Source organism: Prenolepis imparis, unplaced genomic scaffold (assembly GCF_030444845.1).
Source record: "Prenolepis imparis isolate NDT839.2.m4 unplaced genomic scaffold, iyPreImpa1.0 SCAF_1, whole genome shotgun sequence".
Lineage (NCBI taxonomy): Eukaryota > Metazoa > Arthropoda > Insecta > Hymenoptera > Formicidae > Prenolepis > Prenolepis imparis.
Genome location: NW_028141159.1, coordinates 28030394 through 28052576, shown reverse-complemented (window position 1 = coordinate 28052576; position 22183 = coordinate 28030394). Strand labels below are relative to the sequence as shown.

General features: G+C 40.7%; 1 protein-coding gene across 1 annotated transcript; it reads left to right on the top strand.

Moving 5' to 3' along the window:
- The first annotated feature begins 552 nt into the window (after positions 1-552).
- On the top strand, positions 553-2079 carry LOC145942172 (uncharacterized). Its single transcript, XM_083048641.1, has 3 exons — positions 553-686; positions 780-1559; positions 2041-2079. The coding sequence occupies exons 1-3, from the start codon at positions 581-583 to the stop codon at positions 2046-2048; spliced, it is 894 nt and encodes a 297-aa protein (XP_082904767.1). The 5' UTR covers positions 553-580; the 3' UTR covers positions 2049-2079.
- The last annotated feature ends 20104 nt before the right edge of the window (positions 2080-22183 follow it).

Below are 22183 nucleotides of genomic sequence, written 5' to 3'. Positions count from 1 at the left end.
CTGCTTCGCTTCCTTTTTTTTTTTTTTCAATATTGGACATTAAAAAATACTATATTATTATTTATTTATTATTTTTTATTTATTTATTTTTTTTACATAAAAATAAGTACATTTTTAAATGTTTGAACGCAATAAAAAACACAAATCATGTGAGTTGATTATTTTTTTCATGCAACTTATATCAAAATAAAATATGTAAACTTTAATCGTCTATATTATAAAAAATTTCCATTGCTTCGCAATGTCGTGGATGAAAATCCATGTAAAAATAAACATTGCGTGGTTAACATATACATCTTGGCAGTATAATTTGCAAATTACATGTTTGTTTATTATCTTTATTGTGGAATATTTTATATATGTATTAAAATTGTGTGTGAAATATGTAGAGATGAGAGAAAAGGACGGGCAAGTATACCTGCCAGCGTTTGAAAAGTCTTTGTTAGGTAGAAGGGACTGTTGTCCCCTCTATTCGATCTTTTTAACGGTTTTCACGAAGACATTCTCACACGTTATAACGTGTCTCACCAGTTTCGTAACAGCATTTCGAAAGAGAGCGTGGCACGAAACATCGGTAAAAATGGAGACAACATATATTACTGATAATACTATTAAATATGTGCAACTACTTGCAAAGTGCGATATTTCAAAGGAAGATTTGACGGATGCAATCGAATATTTTCGAGGTAAATATATTATTAATGAAGAATTGAAAAAAACATCTGCTTTTATAACATCACAGTATATTTCAAATTATAATGTTAAATAATTGTTTGTAGATACTGTTGTACGCTTTAATTTAATATTTGCTGACGCCCCACGCAAATTTTCGAACAATGCCAAATTAGTTGGCGGCAAACTTTTTGAAAAATTTATTAAACTGTTGGGAGAGCATGAAATTTTGGACGAAATTGAATATTATACAGAAGAAGGACAAGAGGTAGTTACCTGCGAAGATATGCCAAGTACGAGTGAGAATATACTCGATGAATTGGAAGACTATGAACCTCCGGAAAAAATTGCTGCGCATAAAATAGTACCATATAATGTCAAATTGAAGATTGTAATGACAGCTGAAGAACATCCACAGTGGTCTTTTAAAACATTAAAGCATCATTTTAAAAAGTATTTAAACCATGCCTCTGATGTTGCAAAATATAAAAAAGCTGTTTTGTCAGGTGGCACTTTTAGAGACAAATTAAATACAATAAAAGTTAATGTGTACGATCGCTTTGTAGAAGCAAGAAATAATAATCAATTAGTTACACGACGTTTGCTGCAACAATGGGCGATAGCTGTAGCCGCACAATATAACAATGCACAAAAGGAAAACGAAGAACCTATAAGTGCTTTCCATTTCGTAGCATCCAGCACATGGTTGACCAACTTTTTACACGATCACAAGATATCGAATCGTCGCGTTGTCCGGTATATTTCTAAAAAAGAGGCAATTGAACCAGAAGCTGTGATAAAATCAGCGGAACAGTTTCAAAAATTAATTCAAGCAATTTCACCGGATTACGACCCCGATTTTGTAATTAATACAGATCAAACAGGATGTGAGTATAGAGTTAATGTGTCGCGAACTTACACGCATACTGGAGAAAAATTAGTCCAATTGTATATCGGCGATTTAAATAAAGTTTCGCATTCGTACACCGCCCAATATTCGCTGACAAAATCTGGGAAGTTATTAAATAAAGTATTTGTTTGTTTGCAAGAATATTCTGATTATTTTGGAGTACGTGTAAAAAAAGATGTAGATGAGTTATTAAAATTATGTAAAAATGTTGTCGTTGTATGTTCCAAATCGGGCAAATTAACAACGTCATTATACGAACAGTATTTGAAAAATGTTGTTAAACCGTATGTCCGGGATAATTTGTTTTTATTTATTGTTGATTCCTGGGGAGGACAAAAAAACATCCAAACATATAACGAAATATTCCGCAACAAAAATAATAAACCAACATGTAATTTGCAAATTATACCACCAAAATGTACTCCGATTTGTCAGCCATGTGATGTATATTTTTACAGACAAGTAAAAATTATAATTAAAAAAATACAAAATTGTCTAGATGTCATTGCAAGCGACGAAAGCAAACAATTAAATATTCGTGCTGATGCAATTCGCATACAATCAATAATTCATTATTTATTATCAGCACCAAAATTTAAAAATATGCTTCAATACGCATGGTATGCTGCAAAGTTAGCTGACAATAGAAACATCTTTTTAAATGTAAATCAAATATGCTTTCCCCCTATTATTGTTAATAAAAAATGCGAATGTGGACAATATAATTCCTTTATAAAATGTTCGTGGTGTGACAAAATTTTATGTTTCAAATGTTTTTATATTGATTTTCATCCACGACATTGCGAAGCAATGGAAATTTTTTATAATATAGACGATTAAAGTTTACATATTTTATTTTGATATAAGTTGCATGATAAAATAATCAACTCACATGATTTGTGTTTTTTATTGCGTTCAAACATTTAAAAATGTACTTATTTTTATGTAAAAAAAATAAATAAATAAAAAATAATAAATAAATAATAATATAGTATTTTTTTAATGTCCAATATTGAAAAAAAAAAAAAAGGAAGCGAAGCAGTCGTCAGCGGGATTCGAACCTTCGCCGCCGGCGCAAAAAACAATGAACGAGAGCCTTAGTCTTCGCAGCCACGCCGCTCACTCGAAAAGGATCATAGTGTCCTTGCTTATGAGAAACTGCGTGACTCTAACTTTGTCTCGTAATTTCTACTAAACAAAGGCCCATTGGCGCAAACGCCTTTAGGGTTTTCGTTAGCTAGCTACAAGCTATCGAACGCACCATGACTCGTTGGAAAAGCGATTTTCCAATTGGCGTCATCTCCTTGTAAGTTGAAGAAACACATTTTTTTTGATTGTGAAATTCTTCAATTTGCAGATGATATTGTATTGTATTCCAGTTCCCATTCTCCCGATAGAGCGTTGAGGTGTATTGAGAGATCGGCTAATCGGTGTATTATTTACCTGGATTCTAGGAGTCTTTCAACTTCCATTACTAAATCTGCACTCATGGTGTTTTCAAGAAAAAGGATTTCCCCTATTTCTTATTCCATCAATTTGAATAATTGTGTGATTAAGTCTGTTCACTCTCATAGATTTTTGGATATCATATTGGACTCTCGTTTGCGCAGTGAAGAACATGTTAATTATATTCATAATAAATGTACGAAACTTAATAATATCATTAAGGTCCTGAGGGGTACATGGTGGGGAGCTGATCCTAGAACTCTGCTTCTAATTTATAAAGCGTTGATTAGTGGAACTATCTATTATGGTTGTTTCATTTATCCATACAATAATGGTTCGATTTTCAGAAAACTTGAAATTATTATAAATCAATCATTGCGCTTGTGTTTGGGTTTGCGTCGGACTACCCTTACTAATGTTATTCTTGCAGAGTAGGGGGAGGGTTCTCTATATCATAGATTGCTTTATTTGACCTCTAAATATGTTTTAAAGGTGCTCTCTCAGGAGGATCATCCGTTAGTCGACAAATAATTTTTATTGCGTCATTTTTCTCGTTCATCTCGTAAAGTTTGTCCTTCTTTTTATTTTCTTTTGTGCAAAGCATTTGATAGTTTTTCTAATTATAAATCAAGAATTGCATCTTTTGATATCTTTCCTCTCTTTCGTACTAATTATTGGGCAATTGTTAATTGTCCTAATACAATAATTACTTCCTCTAACGTTGTAAAATCCATTAAGGATGCTTCAATTCCACAAATTATTTTTATGGATATGTATAAAGATGTAATTAATAACTCAATTGTATTTTATACGGATGCTTCTAAGAAAAGTACTTCTGATTTTGTTGGTTTTGCATTATATAGTCCTTCTCTTAATTTTCAAGTCTTATATAGATTATCGTTTTCGTCTGTTTTTACAGCTGAGGCTTTTGCTATTTTGTATGCTTGTAGTATATTTTACAAAGTTCTATTCACACTTCTGTTGTATTCACGGACTCTCGCAGTGTTGTTGAAACGATTTCTTCTCCTAATATATTTAAATCTTCTAATTTTGTAATTTTGTCAATACTTCAAAATGTGTATAATATTAAGATGGAGGGCTTTAATTGTACAATAGTTTGGATTCCCGCTCATTCGGGAATTTTAGGAAACAAGACGGCTGATCTTCTTGCTAATAAAGCTACCTCTCGGGGTAAAGTTGTCCCTGAATTTTTGCCTCATTCGGATTTTTATGAACTGGCATTTCGTAGGTTCATGGAGGGATCTCAAAGAACTCTCCTTGCTCAGGCTAATTTCAAAGGTAAGAGCTATTTTAAATTACATAAAGCATTTAAGAATAAGACTTGGTTTCATAAAATTAATCTTAAAAGGAATTATATTACTTCTTTAATAAGGATCAGAGTCAATCATTATGCTTTGAATGAGAGTCTTTTTAGGTGCAATTTGGTATCAAGTCCTGCTTGTGTCATTGTGGTTTTCCTTCCCAGACTGCAGATCATTTATTTTGGTCTTGTCCTGTTTTTTCCTTTCAAAGAACTAAATTGATAAATTCTCTTTATAAATTGAATCTATTTCCTCCCTATGAGATTTCTGTTCTCCTAAAAGATCCTAAGCCTCGGGTCATTAATGTGATCTATTCTTTCCTTAAAGATTGCGAAGTGAACCTATGATCCTAGTACTTGGAATGATGCACCCTCCATGCTGGAGTGTGGACATTGATCGATTGTGACTCTGCTACCAGCTTTTGGCTTGATGGATGAATCATTTTTGTCATCCTGTTGCCATTAAAGTATAAGAAGAAGAAGAAGACACTATGTAACACTAGGTTTGTTCTTTATTGCTGAACTTTCTGCACTAGTATACACTAGTGAAACCAAAGCGTTCTTTATTGCAGTGCAAGATAGCACTGGTCCGTTCTTTATTGCAGTGCACAGATGTCTATACACTACTAGATCGCTAACTTGGGGCTTGGCGGACGAAAAAGGTGAGGCCGGCAGGATATCCGGTTTCGGCCATGATACATCGCAACAAAATGGCGACGGTGCCTATATGTGTAAGCAACAGATGTTTATACACTACTTTGTGTGTGTGAAAGTGAAACCCGGCGTGCGGAAAAATGTGTCGAGAAGGTGTTGTATTCCAAAGTGCAAAAATAGAACTACAGATGGTTTTTACTTATTTAGGTAAATAGAATGCAATTATTTGTAATAAATATTCGAGTTTTGTAATTTTTTAAGGTTATTTTTTTATTTTTTTTATTTACTTATTTTTTTATGTGTTACTTGTTTTTAATGACAATATAAATTAATATAAATTAATACAAATTAATATAAATTTTATATCGTACATTCTTATCTTATCTAATAAAATATGTTATGATAAAATATATATGAAAATTAATGTATTATTGACTTGTTAGAAAGGATAGAATTTCAAGTTCTTTATAAAGATATTGATTTTAATTGTGATACTCTCTGTAGCAAATAAATCAATATTTATTCAATTACATGAAAATGAAAATATAAATAACATTGAAAACAATATAGAAGAAAATATACAAGAAAAATGAAAATGATAAGGAAAATGTAGAAAATACAGAAATATTTGCATGGACGGATGCAAATACTAAATTATTTTTGTTTATATAAAAATAAAATTAATTTAGTTATAACTAGAAAAATTAAAAATAAAAAAGTCTTATGGCATAAAATATCAGAGGAAATGAAATTGAAAGGTTACAATGTTTCAAGTACACAAGTGGAAAACAAATTTAAATTATTGGAGAGGTCATATAAAAATATGAAAACAAATAATAAAAAAACAGGTAGAAGTCGAGCAACATGTCCATATGAAACGTAAGTATATTGTTATATTTTGACTGATAAAAAATTTAATATAATAATATTATACATTTAAGCGCATTAAGATTTCTTTTAAACTTCCTTAAAAAATCTGCTTTTAAAAAATTATAGCAGCAGAATATTATATATAATATAAAAAATGCATTATTACAGAGAATTGACAGAGCTACTGGGTAAAAAACATAATATTGAACCTTCGATAATATCAGGAAACAAAGGCACAATCCTAAGAGAAAATAGAACACCTTCGTAAGTTTTATATTAGATATTTAAATTTTAGTTAATAGTAATATATAATTATATAATAATATAGTAATAATTATATAGTGATGAGTAATATTCATAAATGTGATTATAGATTAACTTGTGAAATAGAAAACACAGAAAATTCAATAGACAGTACCATATTAACAACCAATCAAGAACTATCAATAATGAATTCAGAACCAAGACCAACAACAAGCTCAGACCCTGCAATACTTAACCCAGAACCAAGACCAACAATCAGCCAAGAATCATCAGCATCATGTAGTCAACATCAAATTAATGTAAGAATACTACTAGTTTACTTTAAGTAACTACAATAATGTGTGTGTTAATAAAAATAATATTAATATAAAATCTAACACACACAGGCAAAGAGAAATTCAAAGAGACAAATGGGCGCAACAGCACAAGTTTTACAAACTTGCCAAGAAAACATAAAGAACTTACAGACCATATTCAAAAAGACAAAGATAGCAGACTTGAAATACAAAAACAAATATTATCAGAATACAAAGGAATAAGAGAGACTTATGAAAAATCTTTACAAAAATAGAGGAGTGTTATGTCCGCTCACAGAAAATTTTTGCTTTTAATGAAAATTACTCTAAGTCCTCAAAGCGCTACTTGAAAAGCGCGCCAGTGACGGCCATGACACTTAACTCCGCCTAGTTTCTAAGAGCGGCGCTGAAGAAGATCTGGTTCCCACCAGATCTCCCCCAATTCCCCACCACAGCGAGCGCTCCCACTACAGCGAGCGTCCCCACTCCGGGATCCGAGGGCCCGAAAATTGAGGGAGGTCAGTGCAGACCCGAACTTGAGCAGTTCTCATCGCGACTCCGACTAGAGTAGTTCTACTTCGAACGCTCTCCGTCTCTAATTCTAAATTCAAACTCTAATTCTAATTCTAAACTTAACATATATAATTCTAACTCTAAGTGCTAAGTCTAAATTTAATTTTATATTCAATTCTAATTTTAAGATTTTTACTTCTTATATTAAGTGTGTGTAGTGTTAACTCTAAATAAATTGCGTTATAATTATACGAGAACTTCAATTTTCATTTAACACCATTCCACTCTTAATTTCACGCGATTCCTAAATTCATAATTCTTAGTTGTCTTTCCAACACGTGCGTGTCGAAAACTCTTTTATTAAATAAATCTTTAACTGTGAATTTTTGGGCTGCGATTCAGAGAGGACGAACCGCTCATCGTTCGCCTAATAATTATTCTCACTAAACTCCAAATCCTATGGTGACTGCTCTAAGAGAACGAACCGCTCGCAGTCGCGTGCGTGAACAATAACCGACAGTGAGGACCGCCGCACGTCGATTCATTGCAAACGCAACATAACTCTTCGGAATGTTCCAAATTACTCATAATAACTGTAATGCCTAAGACACGTCGCGCGGGAAGAAAGAATCAACTTCGAAAACTAATCGCGCAACAATACCTCCCGCCATCGGCGAACGCATATTCTGGTATCATCGGTACCGAATATTACTGCGATCCTGAATACGAGGCATTATTCACTAAACACGTGCTACTAAGAGAGTGGCCCGCGAAATTATCGCAAATCGACATCGAAAATCCTGGGTTCCCGCCATTCGACATCCCAGATAACGACCCCCAACGAATTCGCCACACCGAGACACCAGCCGAAGCACCAGAGGTAAGTCAATCTAATCATAAACAATTACAACGAGAAATAAATGCTAACGGAACTCGTATGTTGACGCATAAGATTTCAGCTATCGTCGCGAATTGTAAAAGAATACAGGGAGGATTCCAAATTCATATATCTAAATAATTATTGTTTAAATAAGTTAACAACCAATTCTTTGAGAGATTCGAAATATTATTTTCCATACGTTCTCTAAAATCTTTGTCGAAACGTTCGGTGAAACCCAGTTTTTCCGATCTAGGGTCATAAAAGTGAAACTCGGGTTCTGATAAAAAAAAGGGTCAGTCATAAAAACAAGGGAGCGATTTCTCTTTCCAAATTCTTTGGCCGGTTTTGCTTTTCGTGCTAGAATTAGAGAACGAATATTCTCCAATATTATTTCGCTTTAATTGTTTAAACAATCTATCACTCATGCGTGGTTTCTACAAACGCATTATTCCGCCCTTCGAGGAGGAATACGAGATAATAGAAGCAGGCGATACAATTTATTGTCAAATCATCAGTGGATATATTCACGTAGATACCGATGGCGCCTTATGCATACATTGCTACCTTAAACTAAATGAAAGCGAGAAGACTAACTGGGTAAGTAAGGTAAAACATCTTCTCATAACCGGTGAGTTGCCTACCGTCACGCGTCAAAATAAAATCAATATATATTTTTTTTATAATCAAATTAAAACTATTACAATCTTATCGGATTGCGCTTCATTCATGCGTGTCTCTCGCGTTTTCGCGTGAGTAGCGTCCGACTAATATTCATTCAAATAAAATGGAATCAATTATCTCAAAACAAACTAAGGTAATTATTTACAGGTAAGTACATTAAAGTCAGTAACCATACGCAACTCAAAATAACAAAATATAAACAACGCAATGTTATAATCTCTGACTTAATGCTAATTAATGTTTTATTTTACATTTCAGGCCTTGGACGTGCTCGGTTGATGTCTCGTCGAATCCGGAGTCAGCTCTCTCGATCCAGCAACCACATCTGCTCGTACCGACTCGGACGATGCTGTGGACGGTTGCATACCCCCTTCATTGGAATCGGCAGTCTGCTTTGGTGCTGTCGGAGCCAATTCGTCTGGCTCGGGTGAGCTAGATTCCACATCTGATTCGATGCATCTCTTGCTGCCAATTTTGTGTCCTTTGTTGCCTGTGTTCCAGTGCTTGCGTCTCTTTAGGCTTCTAAATCGACACACTGTATCGTCCTCCTTGTCGGATTTTTCTTCGACATAGGACGGTTTTCTCGTGAGTTTCCGCGGTCTCTCGTCTAGTATTATATTCTGCTGTGCGGATTTCAGGATGTCCTCGATTTCCCTCGTGATTCTTCGAGCTTTCCTGGATTTTCTTTTCGCCGGTCTGGATGTCGTTATCGGCGATTTTTCCGCTGTTTTGTTTGTTTGAACAGCAGTTCGTTCGGCTGTATCTGTTTCATTCGATACTTCCGATCGGCTTTCGTCTTCGTCGTGGCTCGACACGTCTTGGTTTTGCGTTGACATGGCATCCTCCGTGTCGTTGTTTGTCACGTTTTGCGTTTGCGTTGGCTGTTGTATAACGCCGCTTTCCTTGGAAGTGCTAGGCAAATTTTGTTTTTGCACTTCCCTCGGATGCAATTCCCTTCTGTACACCGTTTCTTTTCCTTCTTCGATCACAGATCTGCATTCAACGACTTTCGTTGCCCAGTTCGCTTCACACACCACACCCATGCTTGGTCCATCAATATGTCGAATTATTTTTACGACTGTTCCTTGCATTTCCTGTAGCGGTTTATTTGCTACTATTGTGGTGTTGGTCGTTATCGTGATTCTTGTGCCGTCTTCCTCGTTCGATATTATGAACTTGTCCGTTACTGGGTACTCGTTCTGTGTCTTCCTGTTAATGCGGTGCATCATATCTGTCAGCTGTTCTTCTCCGTCGCTTTGCTCTTCGATAATTGGTGCCTCTCTTAATGTCTTAACGAGATTCTCCAATTTTTCGATTCGCTCTTTCTTGCGCATTTCACTCTGAAACGCTTGCGATCTGGTTGTTATTAGCTCATTCGCTTCGTTCTTCAGCTGTTGTTCGCGTTCGGCTAACTCGCGTAATCGCTCCTCCATCTCGTCGAGTTGTCGCTTGCACTGTTCGTAATCGACTGTGTCGCGCGCGTCCACCGGTTCTTCTTTTATACGGTCCGCGTGGTAGGTGTTATCCCAGCTCTCGACTGTCGCGTTGTCGTTAGCGCCCTCACTAATGTTGGAGTTTGTGAACGTTAGCGGTTTTATATTTTTAGATTTCATGTTAAAAATTGATGGTATTTCGCCGATTTTTACTAGAATATCCTCAGATCGTATGAGTTTATGTTCGCTCGCGATTTGCTTATTCATTCGTTTCGCGTTGTTGTATTTTTCGAAACTTGATTGTGTAAGCATTTTAGATTTATTTCCGCGTACTAATGTTTCTTCTGTTTCTTTTTCAGCCGTCTGCAGTTTCCCTGGATATCGTTGTGCTTCATCTCCGGTCTTCCGTGTTGGTAAGTATATTTTACTCATGTTGACTTTCGATTTTGCATTTGCTTGATCCGTTTTCTTTACTCTAATAGAATTACTTGTATTTGGTCGTTGTACATGTAATCCAGTAGTTTTCTTTGAGTTCTCATTTTTATTTTCAGGTGATGATTTTTCTGCTGGCCGTTTCTCAAAATTCTGTAAGTATTTGTCTTTTGCTGTTTCTTTCGGTTGTTTCGCTTGGTTTAGTCGTACGTCGATGGTTCTGAACTGTTTTCGAGTGTTTATTTTCTCGTTCTGAGTTCCATCTTTCTTTCGGTTCTCCAGCTGATTCGTTTCGGATGCGTAGTCGCTTTTCCGTAGTCTGGTGAGTGGTACGACTGTAATTATGTGTACGTCATGGACTTCTTCGGGTTGTTGTTCCTCGATTGTCCTCAAGGTCGCTTCCCTGTGCGGTCTTAACTGTCTCGCGTTGTACGTCCCAATGGCGTCGCCTTGCAGTGTTTCCACCAGGTATGCGTTTCTCCTTATGACTTCTCTAATTTGGTATGGTCCTTGGTATACCAAATGTATTTTCTTCGTGGTTTTTCGGCTCGCGTCAGATCTACGGTGCAATTTGACCCATACTTTGTCTCCTGGTTCAAATTCTTTCGCTTCCTCGTGTTTGTCTGATTGTCGCTTTCTTTCTTGAGCCTTTTTCTTCAGGTGCTGTTTAATCTTGGCGAGTTGCTCGTTCGCGTCGTTTTCCTCGATCTCTTCCGGTATTATTCTAGGATCTATCTCGAGTCGATTTCTCGTTCGCGGATACAAGTCTATCGGTGCCTCGCCCGTACTGAAGTGTTTTGTACAATTTATTGTGTTACGGAATCGTTCTATGATTCCGTCCCACTGCGTGTGTTTGTCGTGGTAATATGCGCGTATTACCCTTCCGAGTTCGCGCATTACACGTTCGACTGGATTTGATTGCGGGTTGTACGGAGATGTTCTCCTAACCTGAAAGCCCGCTTTTTCCGCGAATTGCGCCCACCTATCTGTAATGAATTGACCTCCGTTGTCGGTCAATATTACTTCCGGTACGTTCGCGTCGCAGAAATATTTGTCGCTTAACGTGTTCGCGATCGTTTCGATGCTTTGGTTGGTGACGGGATAGCAATTCACGAATTTCGAAAATTGGTCCATGGTAACGATTATGTATCGATTGCCATTTCTCGTTCTCGGTAACGGCCCGAATATGTCAAGCGACACGATTTTGTCTTTATCGTTTGGTAAGTAGTAATATTCTGGACCGCGCGTAGGTCTCGTGTAATATTTCGTCGCGATGCATGTCTCGCATGACGCTACAACGTCCCTAGCTAGTCTGTCGAGATTTCTGATTTCGAAATATTGTTTCGCGAATCCTATGACCTTATCCGTGCCAAAGTGCAGCAGAAATTTATGGATTGATTCCAATAACTCCCACGCAGATTTGCATGGCACAACGATTCTTTCGTTAGGTCCTCTGTTCTTTCGAATTAATCCGTCCCTGATTCTATATAAGTCGAATTCGTTTTCGACTTTTTGGCGTAAGTTTACGTCTTCGTTTTGCGCTCGTTCGAGTATTTCTATCCACTCTACGGAATTGTGGATTCTTTCCTGTTCGGCTATGGGGCATATCTGAAACTCGGTTTCGTTTATCGACCTACTTATATTTTCGGCGTACTGTCTCGATAGAACGTCCGCTGTGACGTTTTCCTTGCCCGGTATATGGTTAATTTCTAAGTCGAATTCTGCTAAAAACGACATCCATCGCGCTATACGTTCACTCGCGTTCGCGCATGAGCTAACGAATTGTATCGCTCTGTGATCCGTATTTATTTTGACATGCCTACCCATTAGCAGCACGTGCCATTTCCTAAGCGCGAATACCAGTGCTAAGCATTCGAGTTCGGTTATCGTGTAGTTTCGTTCCGCCGCTTTTAAGCTACGACTCGCGTAAGCTATAGTGAATTTTCGGTCTGTTTCCCCTTCGTCGTATTGGTATAACCTAGCACCCAGTCCGGTTTTCGACGCGTCCACGTCGATTCCAAATTTTTTATCGGGTCTGATTATATACAGGTTTGGCGCTTCGTCGAACGCCCTTTTTAACTCGTTAAACGCGCATTGTTCCGTATCCGACCACGTGAATTTAACTTCTTTTTTCAAAAGTCTTTCTAACGGTCTGGTTAGTCTGGCGAGATTCTTAATGAATCTCCTGTCCCAGTTTACGAGTCCGAGAAATGCTTGCACGCTTTTTTTGTTTTTCGGCTTCGGGAAGTTTTTAACCGAATTGCGTGTTTCCCCGTTTATGCTCGCGTTTACCTCGTCAAAAGTGTGACCGAGGAATTTAATTTCCTTCTGAAGGAATTCGCATTTTTCCTTGTTTATTTTGAATCCTACCTCGCTTAATCTACCTAACACGTGATCTATGTGCTCGAGATGTTCGCTGAGCGAATTCGAGGCAATTAGGATGTCGTCTAGATATACTATCACGTAATCTAGATTGTCGTCGTCAAGCGCTTTATTCATCGCTCTCGTGAACGATGCCCCGGCGGTTTTGAGTCCGAACGGCATTCTCTTGAACACGTACGTTTTATTATCGAACATGAACCCCGTGTATTTACGGCTTTCCTTTTGTAATGGTATTTGCCAAAACGCTTGCGTGATATCAAGTGTGGAAAAGAATTTCCTGTTCCCGATTCTCGCGAATACTTCGTCTATCGTGGGTGGCTGCGTATGATCGCCTATCATTATCTTGTTGAGTTCCCGCGCGTCTAGACACAGACGTATGTCTCCCGATTTTTTCACGACCGATACTAGAGGGCTTACGTATTGGGTTGGCGCTTTCGCGATTATCCCCTGCTCCTCCCAATCGTTTATCAGGCTTCTGACTTTTACGCGGTGTATCTCCGGTATGGGGTACGTTCTCTTTTTGAACGGTTTGTCGTCCGACACATCTATGCGATGTTTGTAGTGCGTGACTTTACCTATTCCGTCTTTGAACGCTTCGTCGTGTTTCGCTAAAATATCATTTAACGTCACGCCCCCTTCTAGATGCGATTTCGTTTGCTTTACGCCCCCTTCTAAACGAGATCCACTCGGAATTATTTTATTTTCTTTACGCGGCTTGGTTATCGTCGCGATTTTTGCTTCCGGCGTTTTATTTCTGTGAAAATTTAAATCGAATCGTCCTTCCGACCATCCGATTTGCGCGCTATACTTTTTAAGTAAGTCGCGTCCTATTACCATTTGGTATGCGAGTCTTTCGACTGTAAAAAATTCACCGACTATTTTTTGTTTGTTTATCGCGATCGGTAGTTGAATTTTACACGCGATTGTGGTTTCCTGTTCCCCGAATGCTCCGCGTAACTTGCATTTACGTATCGGTATTCTGTCTATCGCTACTTTCGCTTTCGTTAACTTGTCGAGCGTATTTCGCGTTATTACCGACACTTCTGCCCCCGTATCTATCAACGTTTCTATTTTCACGCCGTTTACGTTGATTTTAATTATCGGGTTGTCTGTTCGCTTCGCGTTGGGTTTTTCGTCGGCTGTATCGAGATCTTTGATTATCTCTTTAGTCCGCATTATGGTTATCTCTTTGCATTCTAGGTCCCCCTCTTCCGTTTCGTTCGCGCTTTTCTCCCCTTCGGAGTTTAAACTCCCTTCGCGTTTTTTCACATTTATCGCGTTCACGTTGCGTTTCCCGGTTCCCTTCGTTTTCCCGAATTTTTCGTTGGACGTCTTATTTTTCGCGCCCCTCTCGGTCTTACGCGGTACTCTTTCCCGTTCTTCGTCTTCGCTTTCGCTTTCCTGTGTTTCGACGCTTTGCTTGGGTTTTTTCGCGCTCTTACGGCTTTCCTCGAGGTTGTCATGCCAAGGTAATGCTTTGAGATTTTTCCCGGCTTGTTTGCTATATCTTTTTGCATTCCAGTTACCGGTTTTTTTAAATTCGACGTTTTTCGCTTTTTTTATCGCCGCGTTATTAATTTTAGTAGCTACTTGACTTTTCGCTTTAATTTCCGCGTACGTTTCGCGCTCGTCGTGTAGTTCCTCTAACAGGACGGTGAACTCTGCGATATTTTTAATTGTCGCGACTTTTATCTCTCGCGCTATGTCACTCTCGAAATGACGTTTTAGGCATCGAATAATCTCTGCGTCGCCCATCGGAGGATCTAATGTCTTAGCTTTTCTTGCTAGATCTAACGCGTAGTCTGACATTCGCAAATTTTTGTTCTCTTTGTATACCCCCGTATAGAGTTTTTCCCGAAATTTCGCTTGCTGAGTCTCTCCCCAGAAATATTTTGAAAATTCGGTTTTCGCGTCGTTTATGTTGTCGAAATCTTGTATCTCGAACCATACTGAGGCTTGTTCTCGCATGCATCTACCGAAAAAATACAATTGATCCGCCTCTTCGACGTCTTCGTATCTCGCTATATTGTCGAAGCGTTTTAAAAATCTAATGGGATTGATTTCTTCTTTTTTTCCCGTGAATTTAACTTCATCGAATGGACTCTTTATCCATCCGCCTCGCGGTAATCTAATCCCTTCCCTCGTAATTTCCCGTCGCGGTTTTTCGCGGTACGGTCTGTACGAGTATGCGCTAGATTCTGACTCTGTTGATGTTTCGTTCTTCGGCGCGTCTAGTTTCACGTCGCGTAACACGTTGAGTATACTGTCTAGCTTTTTCTCTAATTTGTCCATTCTATTTTGTTGGACTTGTTCGGCGACAGGATTTTCTGCAATTTCCGCGTGTATTCGCGTATTTGTCGGTATTTCGTTTGCTACGCGTACTTTTCCCGATCTGAGTGGCAATTGCGGAGAATGTATGACTTTGCCGATATTTCCCGTTTTTCCGGTTCTTTCGATCTCGTCGTCTCCCATTGTGCCGTTTGCTTGTTCCTTGTCGCTCATCCTAATCGCTTTCGTTTTCGTCCGAAATTTATTTCCAATCTCTAATAGATCGCTATACTTTTGTCCCTTTTCTTTACTTTTCGCTACTAATATATTTTTTCCCGGTTATATTTCGCGTTATGCCCCTTTTAAAAGTTACGATTTTATTTAGAGTTACTTTAATTCACTGCTGCCGCACTTTGTTCGGGTTTCGCTACTTCAAGCGGTACTTTATTTTTCGCGTACTCATTTGAAAATTTATTTTGAACTTTTTTTTTCTAGCGTCTATATCTTTTAATCTCGAAATCAGAAACTCGTTTCGCTTTTATAGACTACTTACTTGCGATATTACTTTTCTACTCGATTTCTAGATCGTAGTAGAATTCGCGAATTATATCTTTTTGTTTGCAACTTATTTCGCTTTCGAATTTGCTTTGTTATCGCGTTGCGTAGTGAAAACTACCGCTCGCGTAATCCGATCCTACTCGGGTATCGCCGCTAATATGGCCGCCGAACGCGTTGCGTCGGGTTATGCGCGGCCTAATATTGCGTTGTGCGCAAAGCTTTCTTACTCGCTGAAAAAATACAATTTTATTGTCGTTGCTATCTAAATAATCGCGTACATATATTATTTTTCGTTATCGTCAGAATAATTAACTGACTCTGATCACTCTTCTCGTAAAGTTCGTCATACGAATTTCGTGATATTTTATTATTGACCTTTTCTTTTTTTTACCGAAGATTCTATTTGAGCCACGGTCGTTAAACGGTTTTACCGCTTTGGTATCGCTGAATATTCTTTCAGCGACTGTTACGGTCGCCAAACGGTTTTCACCGCTTTGGTATCGCTGAATATTCTTTCAGCGACTGTTACGGTCGCCAAACGGTTTTTACCGCTTTGGTATCGCTGAATATTCTTTCAGCGACTGTCACGGTCGCCAAACGGTTATCGGACTTATCGCGATTAGTGTCTCACGGCTACATTACTTTCGCGCAAACGAGACTCACAATAGCCGAAGGCCGCCTAGAACGGCATACTAACATCACAATTTAACTGTGACCGGACAGGCGGGCGTCTGATTAAGGATGCGGCGCTTACCGGTGTGCAGGGAGCGATGCTTTCGCCTTGTGCTCTGGTCGCCAGGTATTTTTACCAGTGGAAATACCAAGGTAGGGTGATCCTATGCGGATTCGCAATACTTCCTTCTCCGTGCCGGCATTGCGCCTGGATATCTCCCGCTTCACCACTCTCCTTCTCTGTTTCAGATTTCCAGCTGCCGTGTCGTCAACGCCGGATGCCAGGATCAACGTGGGAATCGTCAGGATCGTTGCGGGTAGTTATCCAATAAGGTAAGTACACAATCGGGTAAGTATCACAAATTTCCTTATATTTCTTTAACACAAACACTTTTCTCTCTTACAGGTACAGACTCTGCTGCCGACACTCACTCGCGCCGTTACAACCTTCGCGGGTTTACGTTTCGACGTGTCTCGCACGTTCACAGGGTCTCGCGTTCGCGTCCGTGATTTTATTACGCGCCGTCGAAAGTATTATCGCGTTAAGATACTCAATGCCGCGTTTCGCGCTAACTTGTCGAATAACGCGATTAGGCCTCGTCGTGAGAACCTTTGTTTCGAGACTTATTGAACGAGTCGTGTTTTGATTAGGTATTCCCGAGGATTGCTCGAATGATCACTCTCCGAAGGAACCTCAAGATCTCGTCCTCGAATTCTCTCGGCGTTCGCTTTTATACCCTGGATCCCCACTCCGCGGTCGCTAGCCAATCGCGCATCGCGGTCGCTTCCGGCACTCTCCATGGTCCGCGCTCGAGACTTCGGCATCGTGATGTGTTCGGCTCGCTCTAACTATTCTAAGATTAATCTATAATTCTATTATACATTTATTTACATATTTACATCTTATCATTATATCCGGAATCGCTATTTCGCTCGTTCTTACGACTTGAAATCTCATTCCGCGCGCTCGTCAATCTAATGATATTTATTTTCTCGTTTTCCCCGCGATGCTGGTTTTACTACACTCCGCGTTTGTTTGCTTTGCTGATATGCGCTTTTACCGCGATGCTTGGTGCGTTATTTCTAGCGCACCCGTCAATCGGTGTCATTCCGCGAAATGCGTTCTCGCGGTTCATTAGTCGGACTATTTGTCGCGTGTTTCAATTACTGATTCCGTCGCTTCTGCACTTCGTCTGTCTTTCATGCATTACTTAGCGTAAACATCGAAAACGGAGATAACTCGTCACGCGTCAAAATAAAATCAATATATATTTTTTTTATAATCAAATTAAAACTATTACAATCTTATCGGATTGCGCTTCATTCATGCGTGTCTCTCGCGTTTTCGCGTGAGTAGCGTCCGACTAATATTCATTCAAATAAAATGGAATCAATTATCTCAAAACAAACTAAGGTAATTATTTACAGGTAAGTACATTAAAGTCAGTAACCATACGCAACTCAAAATAACAAAATATAAACAACGCAATGTTATAATCTCTGACTTAATGCTAATTAATGTTTTATTTTACATTTCAGGCCTTGGACGTGCTCGGTTGATGTCTCGTCGAATCCGGAGTCAGCTCTCTCGATCCAGCAACCACATCTGCTCGTACCGACTCGGACGATGCTGTGGACGGTTGCAAGGTTAGGTTAGGTTAGGTTGTGACCGGACAGGCGGGCGTCTGATTAAGGATGCGGCGCTTACCGGTGTGCAGGGAGCGATGCTTTCGCCTTGTGCTCTGGTCGCCAGGTATTTTTACCAGTGGAAATACCAAGGTAGGGTGATCCTATGCGGATTCGCAATACTTCCTTCTCCGTGCCGGGATTGCGCCTGGATATCTCCCGCTTCACCACTCTCCTTCTCTGTTTCAGATTTCCAGCTGCCGTGTCGTCAACGCCGGATGCCAGGATCAACGTGGGAATCGTCAGGATCGTTGCGGGTAGTTATCCAATAAGGTAAGTACACAATCGGGTAAGTATCACAAATTTCCTTATATTTCTTTAACACAAACACTTTTCTCTGTTACAGGTACAGACTCTACTGCCGACACTCACTCGCGCCGTTACAACCTTCGCGGGTTTACGTTTCGACGTGTCTCGCACGTTCACAGGGTCTCGCGTTCGCGTCCGTGATTTTATTACGCGCCGTCGAAAGTATTATCGCGTTAAGATACTCAATGCCGCGTTTCGCGCTAACTTGTCGAATAACGCGATTAGGCCTCGTCGTGAGAACCTTTGTTTCGAGACTTATTGAACGAGTCGTGTTTTGATTAGGTATTCCCGAGGATTGCTCGAATGATCACTCTCCGAAGGAACCTCAAGATCTCGTCCTCGAATTCTCTCGGCGTTCGCTTTTATACCCTGGATCCCCACTCCGCGGTCGCTAGCCAATCGCGCGTCGCGGTCGCTTCCGGCACTCTCCATGGTCCGCGCTCGAGACTTCGGCATCGTGATGTGTTCGGCTCGCTCTAACTATTCTAAGATTAATCTATAATTCTATTATACATTTATTTACATATTTACATCTTATCATTATATCCGGAATCGTTATTTCGCTCGTTCTTACGACTTGAAATCTCATTCCGCGCGCTCGTCAATCTAATGATATTTATTTTCTCGTTTTCCCCGCGATGCTGGTTTTACTACACTCCGCGTTTGTTTGCTTTGCTGATATGCGCTTTTACCGCGATGCTTGGTGCGTTATTTCTAGCGCACCCGTCAATCGGCGTCATTTCGCGAAATGCGTTCCCGCGGTTCATTAGTCGGACTATTTGTCGCGTGTTTCAATTACTGATTCCGTCGCTTTTGCACTTCGTCTGTCTTTCATGCATTACTTAGCGTAAATATCGAAAACGGAGATAACTAGTTGACACTTGAGACAATGGTGACGAGGATCGCGAGTTTCCTATAGTTTATTCAAATTACACACGGAACATCGTGTTCCGTGTGTAATTTGAATAAACTATAGGAAACTCGCGATCCTCGTCACCATTGTCTCAAGTGTCAACTCGCGTATCTGAAATACCTTGAGGGAGAAGAAACGTCTTACGAAGATAGTGAAGGTAATACCGTAGTAACCGTGTTCCACTCTCTAAACGACTCGCTCGACAGATATCGCGAATATATGTGAAGGTTATAACGGGTAACTAATGATTTTACCTCTTTGAGTGTCTCTTTCTGCTTCCCTACTTTACCCTTTCCCCCGCAATATACGCGTGGTTTAGCCAGGATACCTTCCGTCGTAGGTTATCCCCGGAAAAATTTCCGAAAACGACGATTGTCCGACGATATAGTCCGAGTTCGTGATTCGCAAAGTATCTTCCGCGAATTTACACGCCGCGACTCGTCACGGATGTAACAAAATTGGTGACAGCGGTGGGATAGAAACTTCTGTGCTATGCCGACGACGCGCGGAAACCCGGGAGACAAGGGAGACAAGGGAGATAAGGCCCCAAGCAAACAATTGTCGGAACCAGAGTTAGTAGAGATCCAGGCTAGACTTAAACAAAAGGAAAAGGAAATTGCCGAAGCCGAGTTCGCGTTAAAGGAACGGCAATCAAGCCTGCGCGACGAGGCCTCTTACTTAGCGGAACAAAGAAAAAAACAGGATAGAAGGGAACACGATTTCGAACTCAAAATGCAGGAAGGACAAGGCAGTGACGACCGCGACGTTAGGTTGTGACCGGACAGAGGCCCCTAACGTTACAGGAAGAGACTTACCGGTTCGCAGACTGCAATACGTTCGCCTTTCGATGTGGTCGCCAGGTATTTCACCCTTACAAATACCAAGGCATGTTTTATTATTAACCCTCTGTTTTCTTTTCCATTTCAGGATGCTGCCTCCCGATGATCACCGGCGCTGTTACACGTCAGGCTGGGATGGATGACATAGTCTGCCGTTGGCCGTTGCGCGTCACAAAGGATTCCAAGATGGCCGCTTCGGCAGGAACGATCACGTCGTATGACGCAACACTAGATACGTACGTTTTATACTTTCTCGTTCTGTCCTTTTAGGCTCACCATTGATTAATGTTCTTGTAACGATTCCCCTCGTTCCCGACATGTCATCCGTCGGAAGGCTGCGCCCGGCGACCATCGGCCGGGCAGTGCAGCAGGCGCAGAGCGCCCCATTATTCAATTATGGCCGTTGAGAACGGCCTTCATACGCGGGAGCAAGTTCGGCTCCGAGGATCTCCGACGTACATCGGAAATCCCCGAATTACGCCTCCCCCACTCCGACGTCGAAACTAGACCCGGATCTATCCGAATATAAGGATAGATCCCGGGGCCTAGAGGGCCATTCCGCTCCGACTCGGCAAAGCTTCCTGAAGCCTCGCTGAGCCAACCCGATCGGAGTACAGCAGTCCCGAGGTAGACGATTTCCGCTGCCTCTACGGAGATAATCTCCGCAGCCTGCTCTCCGAACATCCGAATCCTAAACGGTACTTCCGGGGCAGACGCTTCCGCTACCTCTCCCGAGATTCTCTCGGGAACGTACCGAAATCCTCTCTCACGCAATCAGCGCATCGGTCAAGGAGACGGAGCTCCGCCGTCTTGGTCGAGATTACTCGACGACCGGTGCGTTCCCACCTTTCTCGATACGCATGTTGTACGGACGGCCGTGACACGCCGATTTGTTGCGATTCTGCTCCCGTTGCACCGCGGCATAATATCTACGAACGCGCCGCGCCGTATTTTCGACCGTGCGGCGCTCTCTTCGATATATATTGAAGAGAGCGGCCGCTCTCTCGCGTCCCGCGATCACGCGCGCCCGCCGGCGCCCCGCTCCGACCTGCCGCGCCGACCGATGCACCGTGCGAACAATTATACAGATTATTGCACACACACCTAGCGAACAATTATACATATAGGTACACACCGACACCCACCAGCGAACATACATATACATTCTCTCCACTACACATGCGAACATACACGCACCCACACACACACTTGTAAATAACACACCCACAATTATACAATAAAGACTGTTGTTTCATTATACCCACGTCGCGTTCGTGTCTCACCCTTTCTCGAGCCCTGATCCCGACTGACCTGTCCGAGCTCGCGAAAGTGACCCGTTACATTCTTTTTATTTGTTTCAGGTCACCGTGGGATTGATGTTCATCAACTTGGATCAACTGGACCGTCAACGTCTGTCGTGAGGAACTTCGAGGGATACGCTTTTACGGGTGAGTACACACACACAGTTTTGTTCATAGAAATATAATTAGATTTCTTTTTATTGCAGAACACTGCGCGAGGATGAGCGTTACAAAGGATCGCTACACTACATCACAGGTACGTATATCACAGTTACAGTTATTCCTACCGGCTTAGTGATAATCCCGAGTACGGATTTACAATTATTTATGATCGCGTTAACGGTAGGTAGACCGCGCGTAACATTACACTCTACTAATTGCGTTTACCACCGTACATTCCCTTAGGCCGAGAATTGCGTGTCCGAAGTGTTTTAAGCCTCTGCGAAGTACATTCTCCCGTATTTCAGAAGCGAATGACTCCCCGATGCTTCTTGGCTACGGCTTATATACCCTTGGTGGCGCTGGACTCCCCACTCTCGGTCCGCCGGCCAATCGCCGTTCGGCTGCCCCACCGCGCCGCCGTCGACCAATCAGGCTCACTCTCGATCTCGCCGCTGTCGCGCTCGCCTCGCACGTTCGTTCCGTGATATTTATTTATTACTAGGATTATTTTTACTAAAATACATATAATAAACTTAAAATTACGCTTATTGATCATTCCGATCCCGATATCATTCGGATTTCGGTTATCGATTCTTATGTCTGAAAATAAATTGTTTTTACGCTCAATTTGGATTTCCGCGTTTCTCTGCTGTCGCTCTAACGCGTTTCTTTCTTTTCCTTACTCTTTTTTCCATCAAGTGACATTCGCGAAATCGCGCTT